We start from the raw sequence: 18,611 nt of genomic DNA on the forward strand, positions 1-18,611 counted from the left end.
ATCCGAGCAACTAAACCGAGGAAAAGAAAAGGCATCCTCGAACTAATACGAAAAACCATGAGGTATAATTAATTGTATTTCAGGGGGATACGCCAGTGGAGGGCAATCAAATTCAGCCAGGAAAAGATCGTTCCAAGCTATCTGCTCGGTAGATGGACCACAGCGTGATATCAAAGCCACAAACCAACTTCCCCAAGTCACTTTTACACATGCAGACTTTGATTCGAGTATTCAGAACTTAGATGATCATGTAGTTATTACCCTTCAACTGGGAGATCTGTTGGTAAGAAAAGTACTCCTAGATCCCGGGAGCAGCGCCGACGTTCTGTTTTATTCCACATTCCAGAAGATGAAACTCAGCGACAACATACTCCAGTCAACAGGCAGAGACCTCGTCAGTTTCTCGGAAGAACGAGTTCCAATCTTGGGTTCAGTGTGGTTGCAAACCACACTGGGTGAGCACCCTCTTTCTAAAACATGTGATATTCAATATTTAGTAGTAGATTACTTTAGCCCATATAATCTCATACTTGGCCAACCTTTCTTAAACAAGTTCGGCGCAATTGTATCTACAGTTCACCTGTGTGTCAAGTTTCCTCCGCAGGATGATCAGGTTGTAACTATTCACGGAGACCATAAAGAAGCACGACAATGCTACAACATCAGCATGAAATTCCCAAATCGTTCAAGGCAACAAGTCAACAATGTCGACCTAGGCACAAAAAGCTCGGCATTAGCCGACTTAGATCCAAGAGCCGACTTTCTTGAACGACCTACACCATCAAATGACTTACAGAAAGTGTATTTCAACAATGATCCTAATAAATTTACTTATGTAGGCACATCAATCAGTGCAGCAGAGCTAAGGGACATCGCTACCTTTCTACAAGAGCAAGCCGACCTATTTACATGGACGCCTTCCGACATGCCCGGAATAGACCCACAAATCATCAGCCATAAACTAGCAATAAATCCGGCCGCCAGACCAGTACAGCAGAAGAAAAGAAAAATTGGCAATGAAAAGAAAAAGGCATCATTAGAAGAAACTCAAAAGCTAATAAATGCGGAATTCATCAAAGAAATCAGATTCACTACCTAGCTTGCGAACGTGGTAATGGTAAGGAAATAGAACGGTAAGTGGCGCATGTGCGTCGACTTTACCGACCTAAATAAAGCCTGCCTAAAGGATTCTTATCCTTTACCATCCATAGACACTTTGGTGGATAACGCCTCAGGTTATGCCACCTTAAGTTTTATGGATGCGTATTCAGGCTACAATCAAATCCTTATGCACCCGTCCGATCAAAATAAAATGGCATTTATCACTGATTTTGGTAACTACTATTATAAAGTTATGCCATTTGGATTAAAGAATGCAGGAGCAACTTACCAACGTCTTATGGACAAGGTCTTCGCCAAACAAATCGACAGAAACATTGAAGTGTATGTCGATGATATGGTCGCCAAAACAGAAACTGGCAAAAGCCACATCGATGATCTAGCAGAAATCTTCGGCGAAATTCGCTGTTCAAGGTGGTAAGTTTTTAGGTTTTTTACTAACAAGCAGGGGCATTGAGGCAAATTTCGACAAATGCCGAGCTGTTGTCAATATGGTAAGCCCAAAAATAGTAAAAGAAGTACAGCGCCTCACAGGAAGACTTGCTACACTATCAAGATTTGTACCATGCTTGGCTTCAAAGTCTTTTCCTTTTTTTTTTCAAACAATAAAAAAGAAAAACAATTTTCAATGGAACCACGACTGTGAGATAGCTTTTTCAAAACTAAAAACAACTCTTTCACAGCCGCTGATCTTGCAAAAACCCCTCCAAGGGGAAGATCTGTTTTTATATTTATCAGTTACTGATTGGACAATAAGTTCTGCTCTTGTTACAGAAAGAAACACAGTTCAGCATCCAATATACTTTGTCAGCAAAACTCTTCAGCACGCCGAGCTCAATTACCCGAAAATAGAAAAGCTCGCTTTAGCCCTAATATTCTCGGCGAGAAGGCTCCGACCTTATTTCCAGAGTCATGTAATCTATGTCTGAACAGATCACCCATTAAGACAGGTGCTACACAAACTAGAAATAGCAGGAAGGCTTATTAAGTGGGCAATTGAATTGTCGGAATTCGACATCAGATACCAATCAAGAGGACCGATTAAGTCCCAGTTCTTGGCCGATTTTATTGCAGAGCGTACGGTTCCTACAGAAGAAGACCATACAAAGCAATGAACTTTATATGTAGACGGCTCATCCAACAATGAGGGCTATGGAGCTGGAATCCGTCTGGAAGCAGACGATGGCTTTATCTTAGAACACTCCTTACACCTATCTTTCAAGGCCAGTAACAATCAATCTGAATATGAAGCCCTAGTCGCAGGACTCCGACTTTGTTTGGATCTCCAAATATTTGCCATTAAGGTATACTGTTACTCCCTATTGATTGTACAGCAGGTAAATGACCTTTTCCAGGTACGAGACCCTCTTCTTTCCAAATATCTACTGTTAGTCAAAGATTTGAGTTCAAAATTTTCACAATTTGAAATACAACACATACCACGAGAAGAAAACCATAGGGCCGACGTTTTATCCAAACTAGGCAGCACACAATCTGACTTATGTACACTACATCAATTCGCTATAACGTCTCCAAGTGTGAGCCTAACAGATGTGTTAAGTGTTATACAGGAATAGGATTGGAGAAACGACTTCATCAAATATTTACAAGCATGTCATATACCAGATTATATAGACAACAGAAAGAAGTTTCGCCGACAAGCGTCTTTTTTCACACTACTCAATGGAGTATTATACAGGCGAGGATGCACTCGCCCACTGTTAAAGTGCCTTAACAAAGCTGAAGCCGACATAGCATTGGCAGAGGCGCATGAGGGAATTTGTGGAACACATACAGGAGCTCGGAGCTTAACATCAAAAATCTTCCGTGCTGGTTTCTATTAGCCGATGTTGAAACATGATAGCCAAAACAAGGTAAAGACCTGCGACAATTGTCAAAAACATGCACCAATCATACACATTCCTGCCGAACATATTCATCATTCCAATGTTACCTGGCCTTTCAACCAATGGGGGCTGGATATCCTCGGTCCGTTCTCAACGGCACCAGGCCAGGTAAAATTTCTCATCGTTGCAATTGTTTATTTCTCAAAATGGGTTGAAGCCCAACCTTTGGCTAGAATTACATCCCAACAAATGATCTCTTTCGTTTGGAAATATCTTATTTTCTGATTTGGCATCCCACACCATATTATCACTGACAATGGTCGCCAGTTCGTCGATCAGAAGTTTCAAAATTTTTTGCAGAACCTTAAAATCAAACAGCATTTTGCTTCGGTCGAGCATCCTCAGACAAACGGATTAGCCGAAGCAGCAAATAAAGTCATCTTGCATGCACTCAAGAAAAAGTTAGACGACGCAAATGGACTCTGGGCCGAATTAGTACCTGAAGTCCTTTGGGGATATAACACAACTCCTCAATTAGCAACAAAAGAGACACCATTCCGACTTGTATATGGCTCTGAGGCAATGATACCACTAGAAATTTCACAAAGCTCTATCAGAACTAAGATCGGTAATCACAATGAAGATCGGAGAGCCGAGTTAGATATCATCGAGGAAATAAGGGATATAGCAACACTCCGACAACGTGCAGCGCAACAGGCAATAGCTCGGCGACACAACAAAACAGTAAGAAGCCGATCATTTCACAAGGGTGACTTAGTACTTCGAAAGACAGAGAATGCTCGGAAACCAACCTCCCATGGAAAGCTCGCAGCAAACTGGGACGGCCCATACCGAGTAACACAAGTCCTCAGTAACGGAGCATATAAGCTAGAATCACTAAATGGTACAATCCTACCTAACACTTGGAATGTTTCCTCCCTTAAGAAATTTTATAGTTAAAAGTCAGGGCCAGGCTTGTACTCTTTTTCCTACTACCAAAATTTTTTCCCAAAAGAGTTTTGCTTGGAGAGGTTTTAACGAGGCTAGCCTACCTGCACCTTTGTATTCAAAGGTCTAAACATTTTACTGTACATGATAAATAAGTTCTCCTTATCCTTTTTTAACAAACTATACTATCAGCCATCTTCATTATTAAACGATGCCATCTTATGTATTGATTCATAAAGATCGAACGACGAAAATACTCGTCTAATCACAATCCGCCTATACTCGGCAATTATATTATACAAACGGATATATTCCGATCAATTGAGCAAGGCTCTTTCCCAAAAAGCAAATCCAAAAAATGCCACATAATCAAAGGCAAACAATCCTGACATACAAACAACATAATCAAAGTTCAAAAGCATCACATGCTACTATCTATTACATCCACAGTATTAAAAAAAAAAGCATATAAAGTTTCATAAAACCACACAATCATAAACAGAATACATTAAACATTATCAGCCTCATCTTCGGCATCACCATCATCCTCAACCATCTTGCCATCACTAACAATCTTTCCAGGATCCATCTCGGATAAATCCACTTCTGGTGCCAAAAACTTTGCTTGTAAGAGAGCCCTTTCAAATCCTTCAACAAATGAGTCCAGAATCTCATCACTTTTCTTTTTCTCTATTTCTTTTAGCTGAGCAGTTACTTCAATCAGCCGAGTTTGCATGCTCGCCAAGTCAGCTTTCTTCTTTTTCAAATCCTCAACATCGTTAGCGTAATTATCTTTGGTCTCTTTCAACTGCCTCTTAACATCAGCCAATTGAATCTCAAGCTCGGCAACCATACCTTGACTTTTACTTAACTCTTCTTTCATAAGCAAGTTTTTCTCCCTTTCGATCGTCACCTCCTTATGTTTCAACTCCTGCCTACGCCTCAAACTAGCTAATCTTAGGCCAACAACCTACAACACACCATCCCAAAAGATTAAAGGTCATTGCCACAATAAAATTAAAATATACACAAGGTCAGACAATTACCTGCATATACTGTCCAATGGCCGTTTCCCCAACCTCATTAGCCAGAGACACATCGGATGAAGATTGGCAATATTCATCTGCCACAACCATATAAGGATAATCCCTCCCCCCACACTGATAAATCCTCACTCTAATCAGACATCTCATGAAGCCTTCCATGATTATTCATGAAAGCCCGAATTTCTTCCAAAGGGACGCCGTGCTCTTTCCCTCCAGAATCTTCTGATAACTCCACCACCTCCGATTTCCTCTTCTTCATAACCACTTTTGTCCGAACACGAGGCGGCTGCGTAACCTCTCCAGCCACAACCACTTTTTCTCGGTTAGATGATGACACTTCTTTCTCAAGGTTTTTATTTTTAAATCGGCACCTCAGGGATGCAGCTGAAACTCCAGAATATTTACCACCTGCAAAAATACACCATAGGTTAGACATCAATAGAAAGAATAATATATACATCACATAAAACCCCAAACTCACCCAAGTACTCCAAAACAGCATCTTTATTTTCTTCCCACTTTAGTAACTCATACATAGATATCAGCTCCTTACGGTCAATGTTTTCAACCAAGAACTCAATCAAACAAACATTTCTCGGAGATATAACCTCGGGGCCAAGTATGTTTTGAGGTTCCGAACACCACCACAATGGAAACCTCTCGGCCAAATCCTCATCAATATAAAAAGGGAAATCCTTTTCAGGACTCCTAACCTTAAGGAACATCTCCTTAAAATCCTTAAAAGTGGATTTATATAGCTTAAAAATACCAAACCCAGGGGTGCTATTCAAATTTATCCAGCCTCCCTTTCACACTCCCTTTGCTTGGAACAAAGAAAAGAACAGATCCACTGATGGCTTCTCTTCAAGAAACTCCATCAGAATCTCAAAGGAACAGAAAAACGCCCATCCATTCGGATAAAGCTGGGAAGCAGCACAGTTTAACTGTTTTAAAACCTGGCATTCAAACTCTGTAAATGGCAGCTTAACCCTTAACTCTTCTAAAACACAGCTATGCATATAAAAAAATTCGAACCCCTGCCCTCGATGATAAATCCTATCATCAACACTACATGGCAACAACTCAACCTGAGCTTTGCAACCAGCCCTTACAACTTTCGCTGCACTCACTTCCTTCACAGCAGCTTCATCACAGAATAATGAAACTCTCGATCTCACATCCTCACTCACCCAGTCGTAGGACCAGTCTATCTTATTCTTCTTCTCCTTCTCAAACCCCATCAGAACAGAAGAACAGAAGCACGAAAGGAAGAAGATGCAGAAGAAAATAAAAATGAGAGAAATGGCATGGATACCTCTTTTACTCATTCTGATTTTCCAAGCAGCAGAAACCAAGGGTCAGTCATAAACAAACTTGGTACCCACACCATCACCTTAACCATACCCCAAAGTAGCTGTTACTCTATCAAATCAAACGGTCAAGTTGCTTTGGAAACATAACAAGCTTTAAATGCTCCAATAAAACTTTCTCTTTCCCCACCAAAAATGGACACGACCTCCCACATCCAATAATAAAATTTTATTTTTAATGAAGTACGTTGAAATGGGGGCTCACCGAGGTTACCTATTTAAATCGAGTTATAACTCATCAAGAAGCTCAACCTGCTTCATTAAAAAACTCTCCTCAGGCTAAGCCTGGGGGCTGTGATATGGTCATCATCAATATGAGCTATAACTCGGTATTATGACCATCATCAATATGAGCTATAACTCAGCATCACCCGTTATAGCTCGACTTTTATGAGCTATAACTCGGTTCTGTTCATTTTCATATCATAACCGATACCCAAACGGTATAACGACCAGATACGTTACCAATCCCCTCCAAGCCGACGTAAATGCTCGAATCGTAACTGACGAAAAGCTCACCATACAAAAGCAAGGTAAAGTATCTTATTCAGTAAGTTCCGAATATACAATATACTGACTTAAGCTTTGGAGTGCCTTTGCAGCACTACAAGGTTTTTGTTTATTTGTGGCAATTTTTTTCTTATTTGTGGAGGTTTATAACCCCCACCAAATAGTTTGTGGGGGTTTCTAAAACCCCCAAAATTTGAGGTGCCACGAGGTCTTTTGTGGGGGTTTTTAAAAACCTCCACAATCTATTCAGTGGGGGGTTTTGTATGTGATTAGTGAAGGTTTTATATTGAACCCTTGTGGCAGTTTTAAATCACTTTTGTGGCAGTTTAAAACTCCCACAAATTGACTTTTCAATTTGACACAAATTAACTATTTTGTGAGATTTTTAAACCTCCACATATCCTGTATTTAATTATTTATTTTTAATTTCAAATCATTCATTAATCTCATTTCATTTATATGCTCTCAAATTAGAAATTTATTTTATAATATCAAAATTTAGAAACTAAATCTTTTATAACACAATTCCTCAATATAAGACATAACTCTAAATAAAAAATTCTCAAAGTCAATAATTCCAAACATAATTGCATATGGTATTGTTTTACATATCTATTATTATTTTTCTTTAAAAAGTAAAATAAAACAACTTCAATATTTCAATGTCATCTAATTACATAAAAGTTTCAAATATTTGTCCTCGGATATCCATTACTATCACCAGCTGATCTCCTAGCATCAAAGGGAGTAGTAGGCTCGCTTTCAGCATCATTAGCCTATATGTAAACATAAGATGTTATTAATAATTTCAATAAAGTTAAGAATCAAGATAATCCGATATAAGCTTTATAATTCAATTTTAAAGAGCATCTAAACCTAGTGTATTTATCAAAACACAGCAGAGCAATTTCCCATGTTTAATGGACAACAACCACTAACAGAATGCAAGAACATTGTGATGTCCATGTTCTTAACTATTCTCAACCTAATTTTTGGCATCTAGAGTCGTGGGTTACCATTGATAATGAACAAGTTGGTAAAATAATGTAACAACTTTAACATAATACTAGCTTTTCTATAACTATTAAACACACCAATTGTTATCATTTGAGCCTTTTACTTTTAGTGTATCACGTTTATTTAATAATTAGAATTGATGATATGAACATGTTCAATTTCAATAATTAGACTCCATTATTAATTATTATTCCATCTAAACTTATATTTCTAACAAATGAATTTATTATAAAGTTACCTCGCGGGCAGAAAAGAAGCCAACAAGCGCTTCGGGGATTCCTCCTTCCTTCATCATTAGATATGCTTTCATCATATCAAATGATTGCTGCAATTTAGACTCTAGACTAATGACCTTTTGCTGTGAATTATGCAAGTCAGACTCCAAATTATTGATCTTTTCCTGTAAAATTGCAGCAGTAGTAGGCGAAGAAGATCCAGCTGAATTAGTGGAGATGGTCATCCCATTAAGCGGACTTCTCACATTCCTAAAGGTATTTGTAGGCGCTGCTCCCATGCCCATGCAACGAACTCTCCCAGAGTGTTCAGGCCCCAAAACTTTACCAACAGCATTATTAGGGGACACCTCAAATTGTGTATTTGACGGTGTCATATTCAGCTCAATTTGTTCCTATTTAAAAGAGTAAATAGAAACTATTCAATTTAAAAGTAGCAACACATGTAACCAATGGCATTGTAGATTATGATTATTCTAATGTTCCTAGACCATTATCACAACCAAAAATTTAAAGTGAAAAGTGCATACAAGTGAAGTGAACCACTTTCCTATAATCATTACATATCTCAATCCACCAGCAACCACACTTAAATCCCATTTTCACATGATCACATACAAATAAATAAGATAAGATAGCAAAGGTTTACAAAATACTTACCACTATAGTTAATGCCTCGCTATTTACAAAAGACCCATCCTTTCTCTTATGTGTTTCAATGTACATCATTCCTCTACTAGGCTTTTTTCCCGTTTCCAAGTACTAAAAAAGAAGGAATAAAGAGTTAAAACAATTAACATATCTAATGCAAGTAAAATCACACATGTACCAAGTATGTGTATATATATACTATCTCATGTCGCCTCCAAGTACTAAAAAAGAAGGAATAAAGAGTTAAAACAATTAACATATCTAATGCAAGTAAAATCACACATGTACCAAGTATGTGTATATATATACTATCTCATGTCGCCTCCGAGAGTTGGATTTAGATCCACAAGTGTGAGGAATGGTTTGCTTGCTTCGATTTTCCTTATTTTTCATGCAAAGCTCCTAAAAATAAATATAATAACTTCAATTAAGATTTTTTTAATTAAAGTACAACAATAACTAAATGAATTGTTTAGTGTCTTACAACTGTAGACGGTTTTAGTCGATAATTAAAGTACAACAATAACTAAATCATAGAACTCATTCCACAATCTTTGTCTATATGTTGCCCACTTCTTTGCAATACTTTGAATGCAATACCTGTAGGCAATCTTTTCTGTGCTTGTAAAATGGAAGTGGGGCTTCAAACAAACAAATAAATAAATAAATACTTGAACTAATAGAAGTTTCAAATAAAATGAATTTTACCTTTATCATTGTATCAAAGCACTCATCCTTAAAAGACTTAGGCATGCCACCATTTTCTTGTCCTGACCACTTTTCAAAGCTAATTGGAAAGATACGAGCATTAGTTGCTAATATACCACAATAGCCAGCAAGTAAACTTTGTGCTTCACCATATGCCGCACCCTCTTCGTCAACCTCTATAATTACACGGTCTCCCCTAGGTAAGTTGCAAACATCCTTGACTTTGATCTTAGCCTTCTTCTTCATATTTGTAGAGTCTTAAGGAAAATAAAAAACTTAATTATTGAAAACATTCATAAATAATGCATGTATATTAACGTAAAAGAGGAGACTCCTTCCTCTTCCCAGCTACATATGATTGTGGAACAAACAATAATAAAAAAAAATTCAATCATTAAGTGTTATATGGTTAAAGTCACACACCTAATGTGTATATATAATTTTTTTTTTTTGTAGGGTGGGTAACTTTTTTTATGACTAGTAGTGGTACTAATAATAACTAATTAAGCTAATAAGCACTGACGTAAATTAATAAGCTAATAAATTAAGCTAATAAGCTCTCTAAGTCAAAAGAAATGGTTATTAACTTATTATGAAAGTTTGCTCATGGTTGACTCCAAAGGCATCCAAGGGCTACTACTATTATATACCACTTATATAGAACATCATCGTTTTTTTAATTTTGACAGATTTTTCTTGTAATTTTTCTTGAAAACCATAAAAAAGACTACTCTAATATTAGATGAAAATGTTACAATAATTTAAAATTGAAGGCAATAATTGACACATAATATTGATCTAGTTTTTCTGGATTTCTGTTACAATTATTTCAAGTACTATCTTTTTAACCAATGATTAATCTTTCTCGTGTAGTAGTGTCATTATTGAAACGAGATCAAATACTCTGAGGTCAAGTACAACTAATTTAACCAACAAAACTAGTAATTTACTCAAAACAGATAGGTGAGTCATATAATGAAACTAAGTACTACTAGTTTTCATGAGCAACTGTTGTTGCATAGGCATTAAAAGCAAAATTGGTGAAGTTGCTCAATTAGTATGTGAGACAAAAATAAAATAACATGTTTATTTTGTTAAAAGGAAAAAAAATGGTACAGTATAGCTAGCTTAGATTAGATGATCCCTGTACATTGAAATTGCTATCTTAAGTGTGGTTAAATGATTATATATTTCTGGTGATTTGATTTTATTCCTTTCAGTTTTTGTGAGGACAGTATAGAAAAGAAAAACTATTCTTGGTGGTCTAATTGGGTTCTTTTAAGCTAACAGTTATATTTGAGAATAACAACCTTTTAAGCTAATAAATGATTATGGATCAGGACATGTTCAACCTAATAGCATAAATGATTTAAACTATGCTTTAATCACATTAATTAGTTATGCAATATAAATTAATACCAATTATCTCCACATTCCAAGCAGATGAAGACTTTGAGTTAGAACAACGTGTGACTCCATCAGATGAAATGGAATTTGCAGCGGTTTGAGAAGGAGCTTGAGAAGGATCTTGAGAAGGAGCCTCACTAGCCTCTACACTAGTGATATCTTCAAATGCTGCTGGTGCTGGAGCTTGAAGGGAATGAGAAGCATTGTTGTTTTCCCTTTCATCTACAAACTTTAATGGATTTTTTATGCGTTTGCCCCTTGGCATGACTGCACATCAACAAATACAAAACTGTTAAGCATTAGTTTATTCTCTTCTATCCTCCTTACCACCCTGTGGAATATTAATGAATTCAGTGGCCAGAAATCTTTTCATGCGGTCAGCTATGAAGCTGTAAGATTTCACTTTAATTAAGTGGTTTATAATGTGTTACATCAGAATATATGGCTTAGTGCTAATGTTTTGCCAGAAAGAATATAATGAGAATAATAGCATTATCTGAGGAAATTAAATATATACACATATATGAAATAAAATCGTTGCAGATTAAACTAAGGAAATTATTAATAAGTTTTATAGAGATAAATATACTAAACTACATGATCACACTAGTTTTCAAAAGTAATTATAACTACAAATTGATAAGAATTAAGTGAACTAGAGGATTCTCAAGAAGGGATTGAAACAGTTAAACCTGAATTTATTAATAATGCCTTTCGAGTCAGTGGTCAGGAATAAAACATGTGTGCTAGGTTCTGGAGGAGGACCTCAGTCTTCAAAATCTAATATGGTTTAGCAGCTGCTGGCTGAATTAGAGGCCCAGAAGAGGGAGATAGGGAATGCTAGGAAGGAATGCAATGAAACGAGAGCTAAGCTTGTTGAGGTTGAGTCCCAACTAGATGAAGAGCTGAAAATAATCTTGTTCCTGAAAAGTATTACAGGTTTAGAACAATTACCAGCAATAGAATAACTAAATTTAAAGCAAGTAAATAAGAAGGAAGCTAAACAATGAAAATGGAAGCAAAGAAATACTTTAGAGTTTTCCTGTACAGAACATGATTCAGGGAACTTTCAAGGGATCTAAGCAAATCTAAAGCTCTAGTCATCCTCCTCACATCACTGATCTGAATAAAAGATGTTGGCATGTGTGTGTACAAAGTCTGCATATAGAACTCGAATTTTCCTTTCAATTCCCTGAATTTCTTCTAGCTAAAAATATCTTCTAGCTACCTTACTATAATTGGTGTAGTAGCTTCTCCAGTTTCATTGGCTTGTGCCTCATATCCTGTATTTTATTGCAGAAAGAATCAAATCAAATTTAAGTTCATCTGCCAAATAATTGAACAAACTGCATGAAAACATAAGTTCAGAGATATAGCTTACCTCTTTAGCCAATTCTCTTCTTTAGAAACCATGTAAAATGCACAAAAAGATTATACTAATTAGAATGAACCAAAAGAACCACCTCAAAACTCTTAATAAGTCTAAAAGTATACATATTTCCCGTCAAAATTTTAATTATAAATTCAGTCAATCCAAAAGTTAAACCATAGATTAAAAAACAAATCACATATCAGAACTTCATAATTAGAATCAGTCTGACCTTCAAACAGACCACCTAGGAATCCAACCTTCAGGATAAACTGCGTGCGTATGCGAATTCACTTAGAAAATATATAGCAAGTAGATGCCAAAGTCTAGAATTAAAGCATAATAATCACTAATAATATATAAGTCTAAAATTAAAACACAATGGCCATTAATTTGCGATACAATAGTACTAATAGACAGTCAAGAACAATAAAGAACAAAATTGGTAACAAAAACAACAATAAAGTACAATCAAACTAAAACCATAATCAAGTCAAGACATAAACTACATAAATAGTTAAACATGACTGAGTACTAGCAAGCAGTAAGCAGCACAAATTCTTTGAACACAATAAGCAATGAAGCATAGTAAATCAATGAGAGAGAAACCAATATCTCTGAAAAATATCTTCCTAAGCATATATTATTTATATAATCGATAATTAAAATATTTTAAGAGATTATAATAATTTTCACAATTATGTTCAATGTTTCTTTTATGTTAAAATCTAACAATAAAAAATACAGAACAAAAGATCATAACAAGAGGAGATACTAGTGAGACAGCAGCAATAGAACTGAGGAGGTGAGACAGAGAAGAAATTTATTGTTAACAAAGAAGAAATATTCGCAAATTAATAGGGAAGAAGTAGAAAAGGAAGTACCAGCAGCAGTTCAAAGGAGAAATTAGAGTGAGAGAAAACGACGTTGTACCGTGGCAACTATGGTGGCATCAACGGTAGAAACTGTGGCGGCAATGGCGGCGGAAACTGCAGTGGCAACAACGATAGTATAGAGAGAACAGATCTAAAAACGCCTTGATAGAAGAGGTGGCTCGATCCAGAAGCTTTCTACCACAACGGACACGGCAGTGGTAACAACGCCGGCGACAGAAACGGCAGCGGAAGCGGCGGCGGAAGCGACCGAAACGGCGGCACAGAACTTAGGGTTTCATCGTGGTTCTCTTCTCAGCTCAGTCTCATTTCTACGAAAGAGGAAATTAAGTTTTGTCGTTTTGAGGGAGAATTTTAAATTTTAATAATGAATTAATTATTAATGGAGGTTTTTTAAATTGCCATAAATAGAATATATTGTGGAGGTTTTGAGAAACTTCCACTAAAATACTCCCACAATTAAATATTAATCTTGTAGTGCAGGTACAATCCCCACTTTTTTCCGACGATCATATTCTAGCATCATATTAAAAGGTAAAGCTCGGACTCAAGAGTTGAACGATCAACCTCCGAGGATATAGTTCAGAGGCCAACCTATTCTATAGACAAGAACAGAACTATATTTGCGACGACATTTTTTTTTTGAGAAATTCTGAACCAACGTTTGGCCCTCCTCATCGGCCATCGACAAGTCCTCCTCAAAGAGATCCTGAAAAAATTTATTGTTAAATGTTAGTCATTGAACTAAAGACTTATAATTTAATTAAAATAATCGATTATTAAGTATTAGTCAAACTAAAGACTTACGTGAGTATCAGAGCGCTTGTTGACCGACTTTGACCGATCGGCTTTTGTGTTGGGGTCTTCATAAACAACTCGCTCCTACGGAGCTCAGCTCAGCCTCCTATCAAAAGGAATACTTGATGAATGTGATATTATGTAAGTTATATTGTGTGCTATTGTTAAAATGTTAAAACACATACCATCTTTTTAGTCGTAGCCTCGCAGGTGGTGGATCTCTAGTATGTTCTGATCCTCCAATGGTAGATGCCCGACTATGGCTATGGCTGGCTACTAGTCCTAGGTGTCGGGATCATAGTAAGTTGTGGCAACCCATCCTCTGCAGCTTGGGACTTGGGTGAAAGGGGGAGTAGGAATGACAAGAGGAGGAGTAGTGATAATAGCGGTGATGCACAAAGATGTGTCGCCTAAGTCAAGCGGTACACTCGCATTCTTCTTTGGCCATCCCTTACTACGACCATCATTAATAATACGTTAATAAACAATTATATAAGTAATAAAAAGATGTCCAAGAATATCCACATCACAGCCCGAATGTCCTCCTTATCTAGAACTACTCCTGATTTGTAAATCTTATTCGCCATATTTGTACCCACACCCAATAATTTGGCATAAACTCCTTTTTCATAAAATCATACCTTACATCCTCAGTTGTATTTAAATTTAGTGCATTTACATTTAGCACACGAATACCTAATCTTTCGCAATCTCAAATAATCGTCCGATTTTATGCATGTGTCTAAGAATTCATCCAAACCATCTATAAATGACGATTTAAAACCCCTATTAAAAGTGTTTATCATTCATCAAGATCGATTTTGCGCCATTTGATCCCACTCACCTACATTTTTTCAAAAAGCTTTTGCTATTTAAATTGTATTAATCTCTAAAAGTTTTTTTTTTTTTTAATTTTTCCAGAATTTTTTCTACCATTAGGACCCTCCAATTTATCAAATTTCAATTCCATATTATATTTTAATATATTAGCAATATTTTTACACAACATAAACTAATCATCATACAATTTACAAATTAAATACATTATTTAATGCTAACCATTCTAATCACCTTATTTTTAGTCCACAAATAAATATGGAGCAAACACAAACAAATTTCATAGCAAATAAATCGGAAGAATCTCTATGTTGCCCTTACACATAATCATTTTGGCTCTTCCATTCTATAAATTTATTGTAGAAGTTTAAATCTCTATCTTAAACATTTAATATTGCCAAAGTAAATACTTTTTCAATTTAAAAAATTCTTTCACTTATATTATTTATAAGTTTTAGGTTCAATTAAGTTTAATAGCAATAAAAACATAATTAAATAAATAAATACCAATCTCATTGGACAAATTAAATTATTAAGCCTGTCTAAAATAGTAAAAATAATCGAACAATTCCTGCATTGTAGCAGCAACATACAGCAGAAATGTCCTAAAGCCACTAAGTATCTAAAAAGGAAAAGTATAGGTAACCAACAAGATTTTTGAACAATGTGTAAACAATGTGAATTAATAGAGTTAAAAGAGTAAATTTAATTAGTAGCATTAAATTAGGATGTAGTGTATTTCCATTTGATTGGTCGTTGTTCATGTTGTTCAAGATTTTTATTGTTCTCCTAGCACTCTCCATCTAAAAAAATCACATTTGGACCAAAGCTCAAAATTCAAGATAAAAAAATAAGAACACTAAAAAATGAATGAAAAAACTCAACTAATCAAACAAACTAAACCAATTAAATTGAAAAGGAACTCACCGCGGTTAACCTAATGTTGATCGAAGTTTCGAGCAGTAAAAAATTATAGAGAGAAAGTGCGGGTAGTGAGAGAGAGAGAGGTTACTGAAATGGGAAGGAAAAGAGAAAATAGGTATGAATTTAAATTCGAATTCATTTATTACTGATGGTTTAATTATCGGTAAAATAATTTATCGATAGTATTGAATCGCTGCGTTTCTTTAAATTAATTTTATTGACGGCAGCTTAAACTCCGTCTCTATAAAGGTCATCGTAATATTAATCGGTAAAGCAATTTAGCGTCGTAGTATTCCTTTGTTTTATTTAAATGAGATTTTAAGACTTTGATTATTATATTTTTAAAGTGCATTTTAATATTTATATTAAAATATAAGTATATTTTTATGTTTTATTTTTTATTTTATAAATTATTATAAATTATTTTATTATAATTTAATTATTTGGATTAGACTATATAATCCAATTGGTTGAACGTCTAAATCAATATGATTCAATTGATTGAACTTCTCAATCAATATGTCATTAATTAGATTAGTTTGATACCCAATTTGGTTTTGAAAACCTTGTTGACGAGACTTTCGCAACTATTACTTTTTTTTTTTTTAATTCTTTATCTTTTTCTTATACATTAACATAATTATTACATTATTTTTTATTGGATTAAAGGTAAAAAAATCGGTCCAATTCGACCTCTTAATTAAACCTCATATTCGTGTCAAGTATTTAGAAAAGAATTCAGAGAAAAACAAAATATTCTTTTATATATTTTCCCTACTTTTTATACAAAAAAAAAAAATCTTTACGCATTAGACACTACCAATTTTTAATTTAAAAAACATTAAATCAAATTTTTTTATCAATGAACCCCAAAAAAAATGTGGCAAGACGGTAAAGAGGTAATGTATTAAGAAATAAAAACAAAAACTAAAAAACATTCACACAATCACGTAGCGGTAAGACAACTAGTACAACAGGAACATGCATGCAAATCCAAGTGAGAGAGAGGTAATGAATCCTCAATTACTGGTCCCAACTCCACTTGCAGGGGTGGAATAAACTTGTTTGATTTGTTGTTTATCATCGTTTGAGAGCTGCACCTTCCTCTGGTTTTGAGGCAAAATATAAGGATACATAACCGATTCATTGTGAGAGGAGTGTGAAAGTCCAAGAAGATGCCCTATCTGGTGCATCGCCACAGCACCCAAGTCAATTATACCATCCTCTAGCGTTGAGCTGTTAAGTTTAAGAGTGTCATTGGGAAGTGCCCAGTACTTTGTAGCATCCAAAAGCATGTCCCCAACAGTAACATCTTCGTTACCCGAAACAAGTTCTATAACGCTTACCCCTACCACCTCATTGCCCACCGTCATGTTATTAAATTTGTAGAATCCTATCTTAATGTCTGCATCGTCGTACCTGACACACAAACAATTAAATACAATATAAAATACTTATTATGCTAAGTTGGTAACTAATATTATAGTTGTTATTACTTATTACAAACATGCTACATATGTTAAACAAAAATTTTGTTTTCGTATAGAATATATAGGATAAAATATAAAATATATATATTATTAAAAAAAATTAAATAATTTATATATTTATATATAAATATATAAATATATAATAATTAATTTAATAATTAAATTAATATTATTTATATATATATAATATTTTTATATTGCATATATTTTATTATTTTGAGTGAAAATTCACGTATAATCATAACAGTTAGATTATAATTTAATTAAATTTATTAAATTATTTAATCTTCCTTATATATTAATTTCACGTAAAAATAAATTTATGTATGTGAGGGTTTTTTATTTAAATTCAATCAACTTTTATTTTAAAACACCTTTCTTACCTTGTCTCTGTGAGTGTTAGGTTTAGTACCGGCGTTATAGCGTCTGACCACCGCTTGAATGAGTCTTTAAACACCGCGGTGAAGTTGTCTGGGATGTCGCTCTGCGGGAGAAAGCCGTAGGTGAGATTGGTGCGGTTAGAGAACCAGTCTTTCCCTTTAGGCCACGACACGTTGTTGGTAGGGGAGAGAGAGTAGTTGAAATTAACGTCCGGGACAGCACATCGGAACAGCGAAAGCTGCTGAAGAGTCTCGTCATCGAGGTATCCGGTGACGGTGAGATTGAAGAAGGTTTGATAGGTTTTGATGGCAGAAACGGTGTCCTGGTCCATTAGATCTGTGTAATTGTCGGAGTCTTGCATGTAACCGTAATCGTTGAGATACTGTTTCACCAAATGGAGGCCTTGGATTTTCTCCTCCGGCGCACCTGGCGGTGGTGGAGGGGTGCTCTGGTTCTTCAAATAGTCGAATCCGGTATGGAATGCCTTTTTGGCAAGCGGATGCTTGTATAATCTCTTGATGGCGGGATTCCTAAAGATTTTAGCGACAGGTCCCAGCGATATTGAAAGAGATGAGTCAAGAAGGAGAAAGAAGAATAACAGTGCCAGAAGATGTCTCTTCATGTTGACTTTATTTTGTTTTTGCGGTTTGAGAATGAGAAATGGGGAAGTTTGAGCACATTATATAATGAAAGAAAAGTTAAAGAGGGAGGGAGGAGAGTCTGAGAGTGAGAGATATGACTATACGAGGGTTGCCCAGCAATTATTTATGGATGACTTGGTCATTATGCTACTTTATACTAATCATTAATATATTTATAAATAAATACATATATAATTTATTTTATTTTTAATATATATTTATATTTTAATATATATTTTATATTAATAATTAATTTTAATAGTTAATTTTGATATATACATAATATAATTTTAAATAAATTAAAGATCTGCTAGGTAAACTTTAGAGATATATTTTTAAAAAAAATTGTACATATAAGAACTGGACTTAAATTTTCCTGCGCTCTAAAAACTAAAAAGTGTAGATCGTTTTACATCGTTATT

General features: G+C 35.1%; 3 protein-coding genes across 23 annotated transcripts; 1 reads left to right on the forward strand and 2 right to left on the reverse strand.

Annotated features, from left to right (window-relative positions):
- The first annotated feature begins 2,966 nt into the window (after window positions 1-2,966).
- Window positions 2,967-3,926, forward strand: LOC140179183 (uncharacterized). Its single transcript, XM_072217841.1, has 2 exons — window positions 2,967-3,134; window positions 3,345-3,926. Exons 1-2 carry the CDS (start codon window positions 2,967-2,969, stop codon window positions 3,924-3,926), a joined length of 750 nt encoding a protein of 249 aa, XP_072073942.1.
- Window positions 3,927-7,369: 3,443 nt separating this feature from the next.
- Window positions 7,370-13,562, reverse strand: LOC112750093 (uncharacterized). 21 transcript variants are annotated; one of them, XM_025798635.3, is made up of 11 exons: window positions 13,159-13,496; window positions 12,458-12,497; window positions 12,238-12,253; window positions 12,085-12,139; window positions 11,549-11,779; window positions 10,869-11,123; window positions 9,450-9,706; window positions 9,030-9,143; window positions 8,751-8,852; window positions 8,096-8,485; window positions 7,370-7,616 (listed from the first exon to the last, which is right to left on the reverse strand). In XM_025798635.3, exons 6-11 carry the CDS (start codon window positions 11,119-11,121, stop codon window positions 7,527-7,529), a joined length of 1,206 nt encoding a protein of 401 aa, XP_025654420.1. In that variant the 5' UTR covers window positions 11,122-11,123; window positions 11,549-11,779; window positions 12,085-12,139; window positions 12,238-12,253; window positions 12,458-12,497; window positions 13,159-13,496; the 3' UTR covers window positions 7,370-7,526. The 21 variants fall into 21 exon arrangements, with proteins under 21 accessions (XP_025654420.1, XP_025654416.1, XP_025654414.1 ...); XM_025798631.3 differs by having other exon boundaries at window positions 11,887-12,139; XM_025798629.3 differs by having other exon boundaries at window positions 12,238-12,256.
- A 2,994-nt stretch (window positions 13,563-16,556) lies between these two features.
- LOC112750095 (metalloendoproteinase 1) lies at window positions 16,557-18,315 on the reverse strand. Its single transcript, XM_025798642.3, has 2 exons — window positions 17,551-18,315; window positions 16,557-17,096 (listed from the first exon to the last, which is right to left on the reverse strand). Exons 1-2 carry the CDS (start codon window positions 18,168-18,170, stop codon window positions 16,697-16,699), a joined length of 1,020 nt encoding a protein of 339 aa, XP_025654427.1. The 5' UTR covers window positions 18,171-18,315; the 3' UTR covers window positions 16,557-16,696.
- Between the last annotated feature and the right edge of the window lie 296 nt (window positions 18,316-18,611).

The sequence above is a fragment of the Arachis hypogaea genome, chromosome 15, assembly GCF_003086295.3.
Source record: "Arachis hypogaea cultivar Tifrunner chromosome 15, arahy.Tifrunner.gnm2.J5K5, whole genome shotgun sequence".
In the NCBI taxonomy this organism is placed as follows: Eukaryota; Viridiplantae; Streptophyta; class Magnoliopsida; order Fabales; family Fabaceae; genus Arachis; species Arachis hypogaea.

Coding starts and splice junctions, on each gene's coding strand:
- LOC112750095 (XM_025798642.3), bottom strand. CDS start 18,170: ATGAAGAGACATCTTCTGGCACTGTTATTCTTCTTTCTCCTTCTTGAC. Junction 17,097..17,550: donor CTAACACTCACAGAGACAAG/GTAAGAAAGGTG, acceptor TTTGTGTGTCAG/GTACGACGATGCAGACATTA.
- LOC112750093 (XM_072218974.1), bottom strand. CDS start 11,121: ATGCCAAGGGGCAAACGCATAAAAAATCCATTAAAGTTTGTAGATGAA. Junction 9,707..10,868: donor TTGGAATGTGGAGATAATTG/GTATTAATTTAT, acceptor ATTTTCCTTAAG/ACTCTACAAATATGAAGAAG. Junction 9,144..9,449: donor GCTTTGATACAATGATAAAG/GTAAAATTCATT, acceptor ATTTATTTTTAG/GAGCTTTGCATGAAAAATAA.
- LOC140179183 (XM_072217841.1), top strand. CDS start 2,967: ATGTTGAAACATGATAGCCAAAACAAGGTAAAGACCTGCGACAATTGT. Junction 3,135..3,344: donor TCTCAACGGCACCAGGCCAG/GTAAAATTTCTC, acceptor AAAATCAAACAG/CATTTTGCTTCGGTCGAGCA.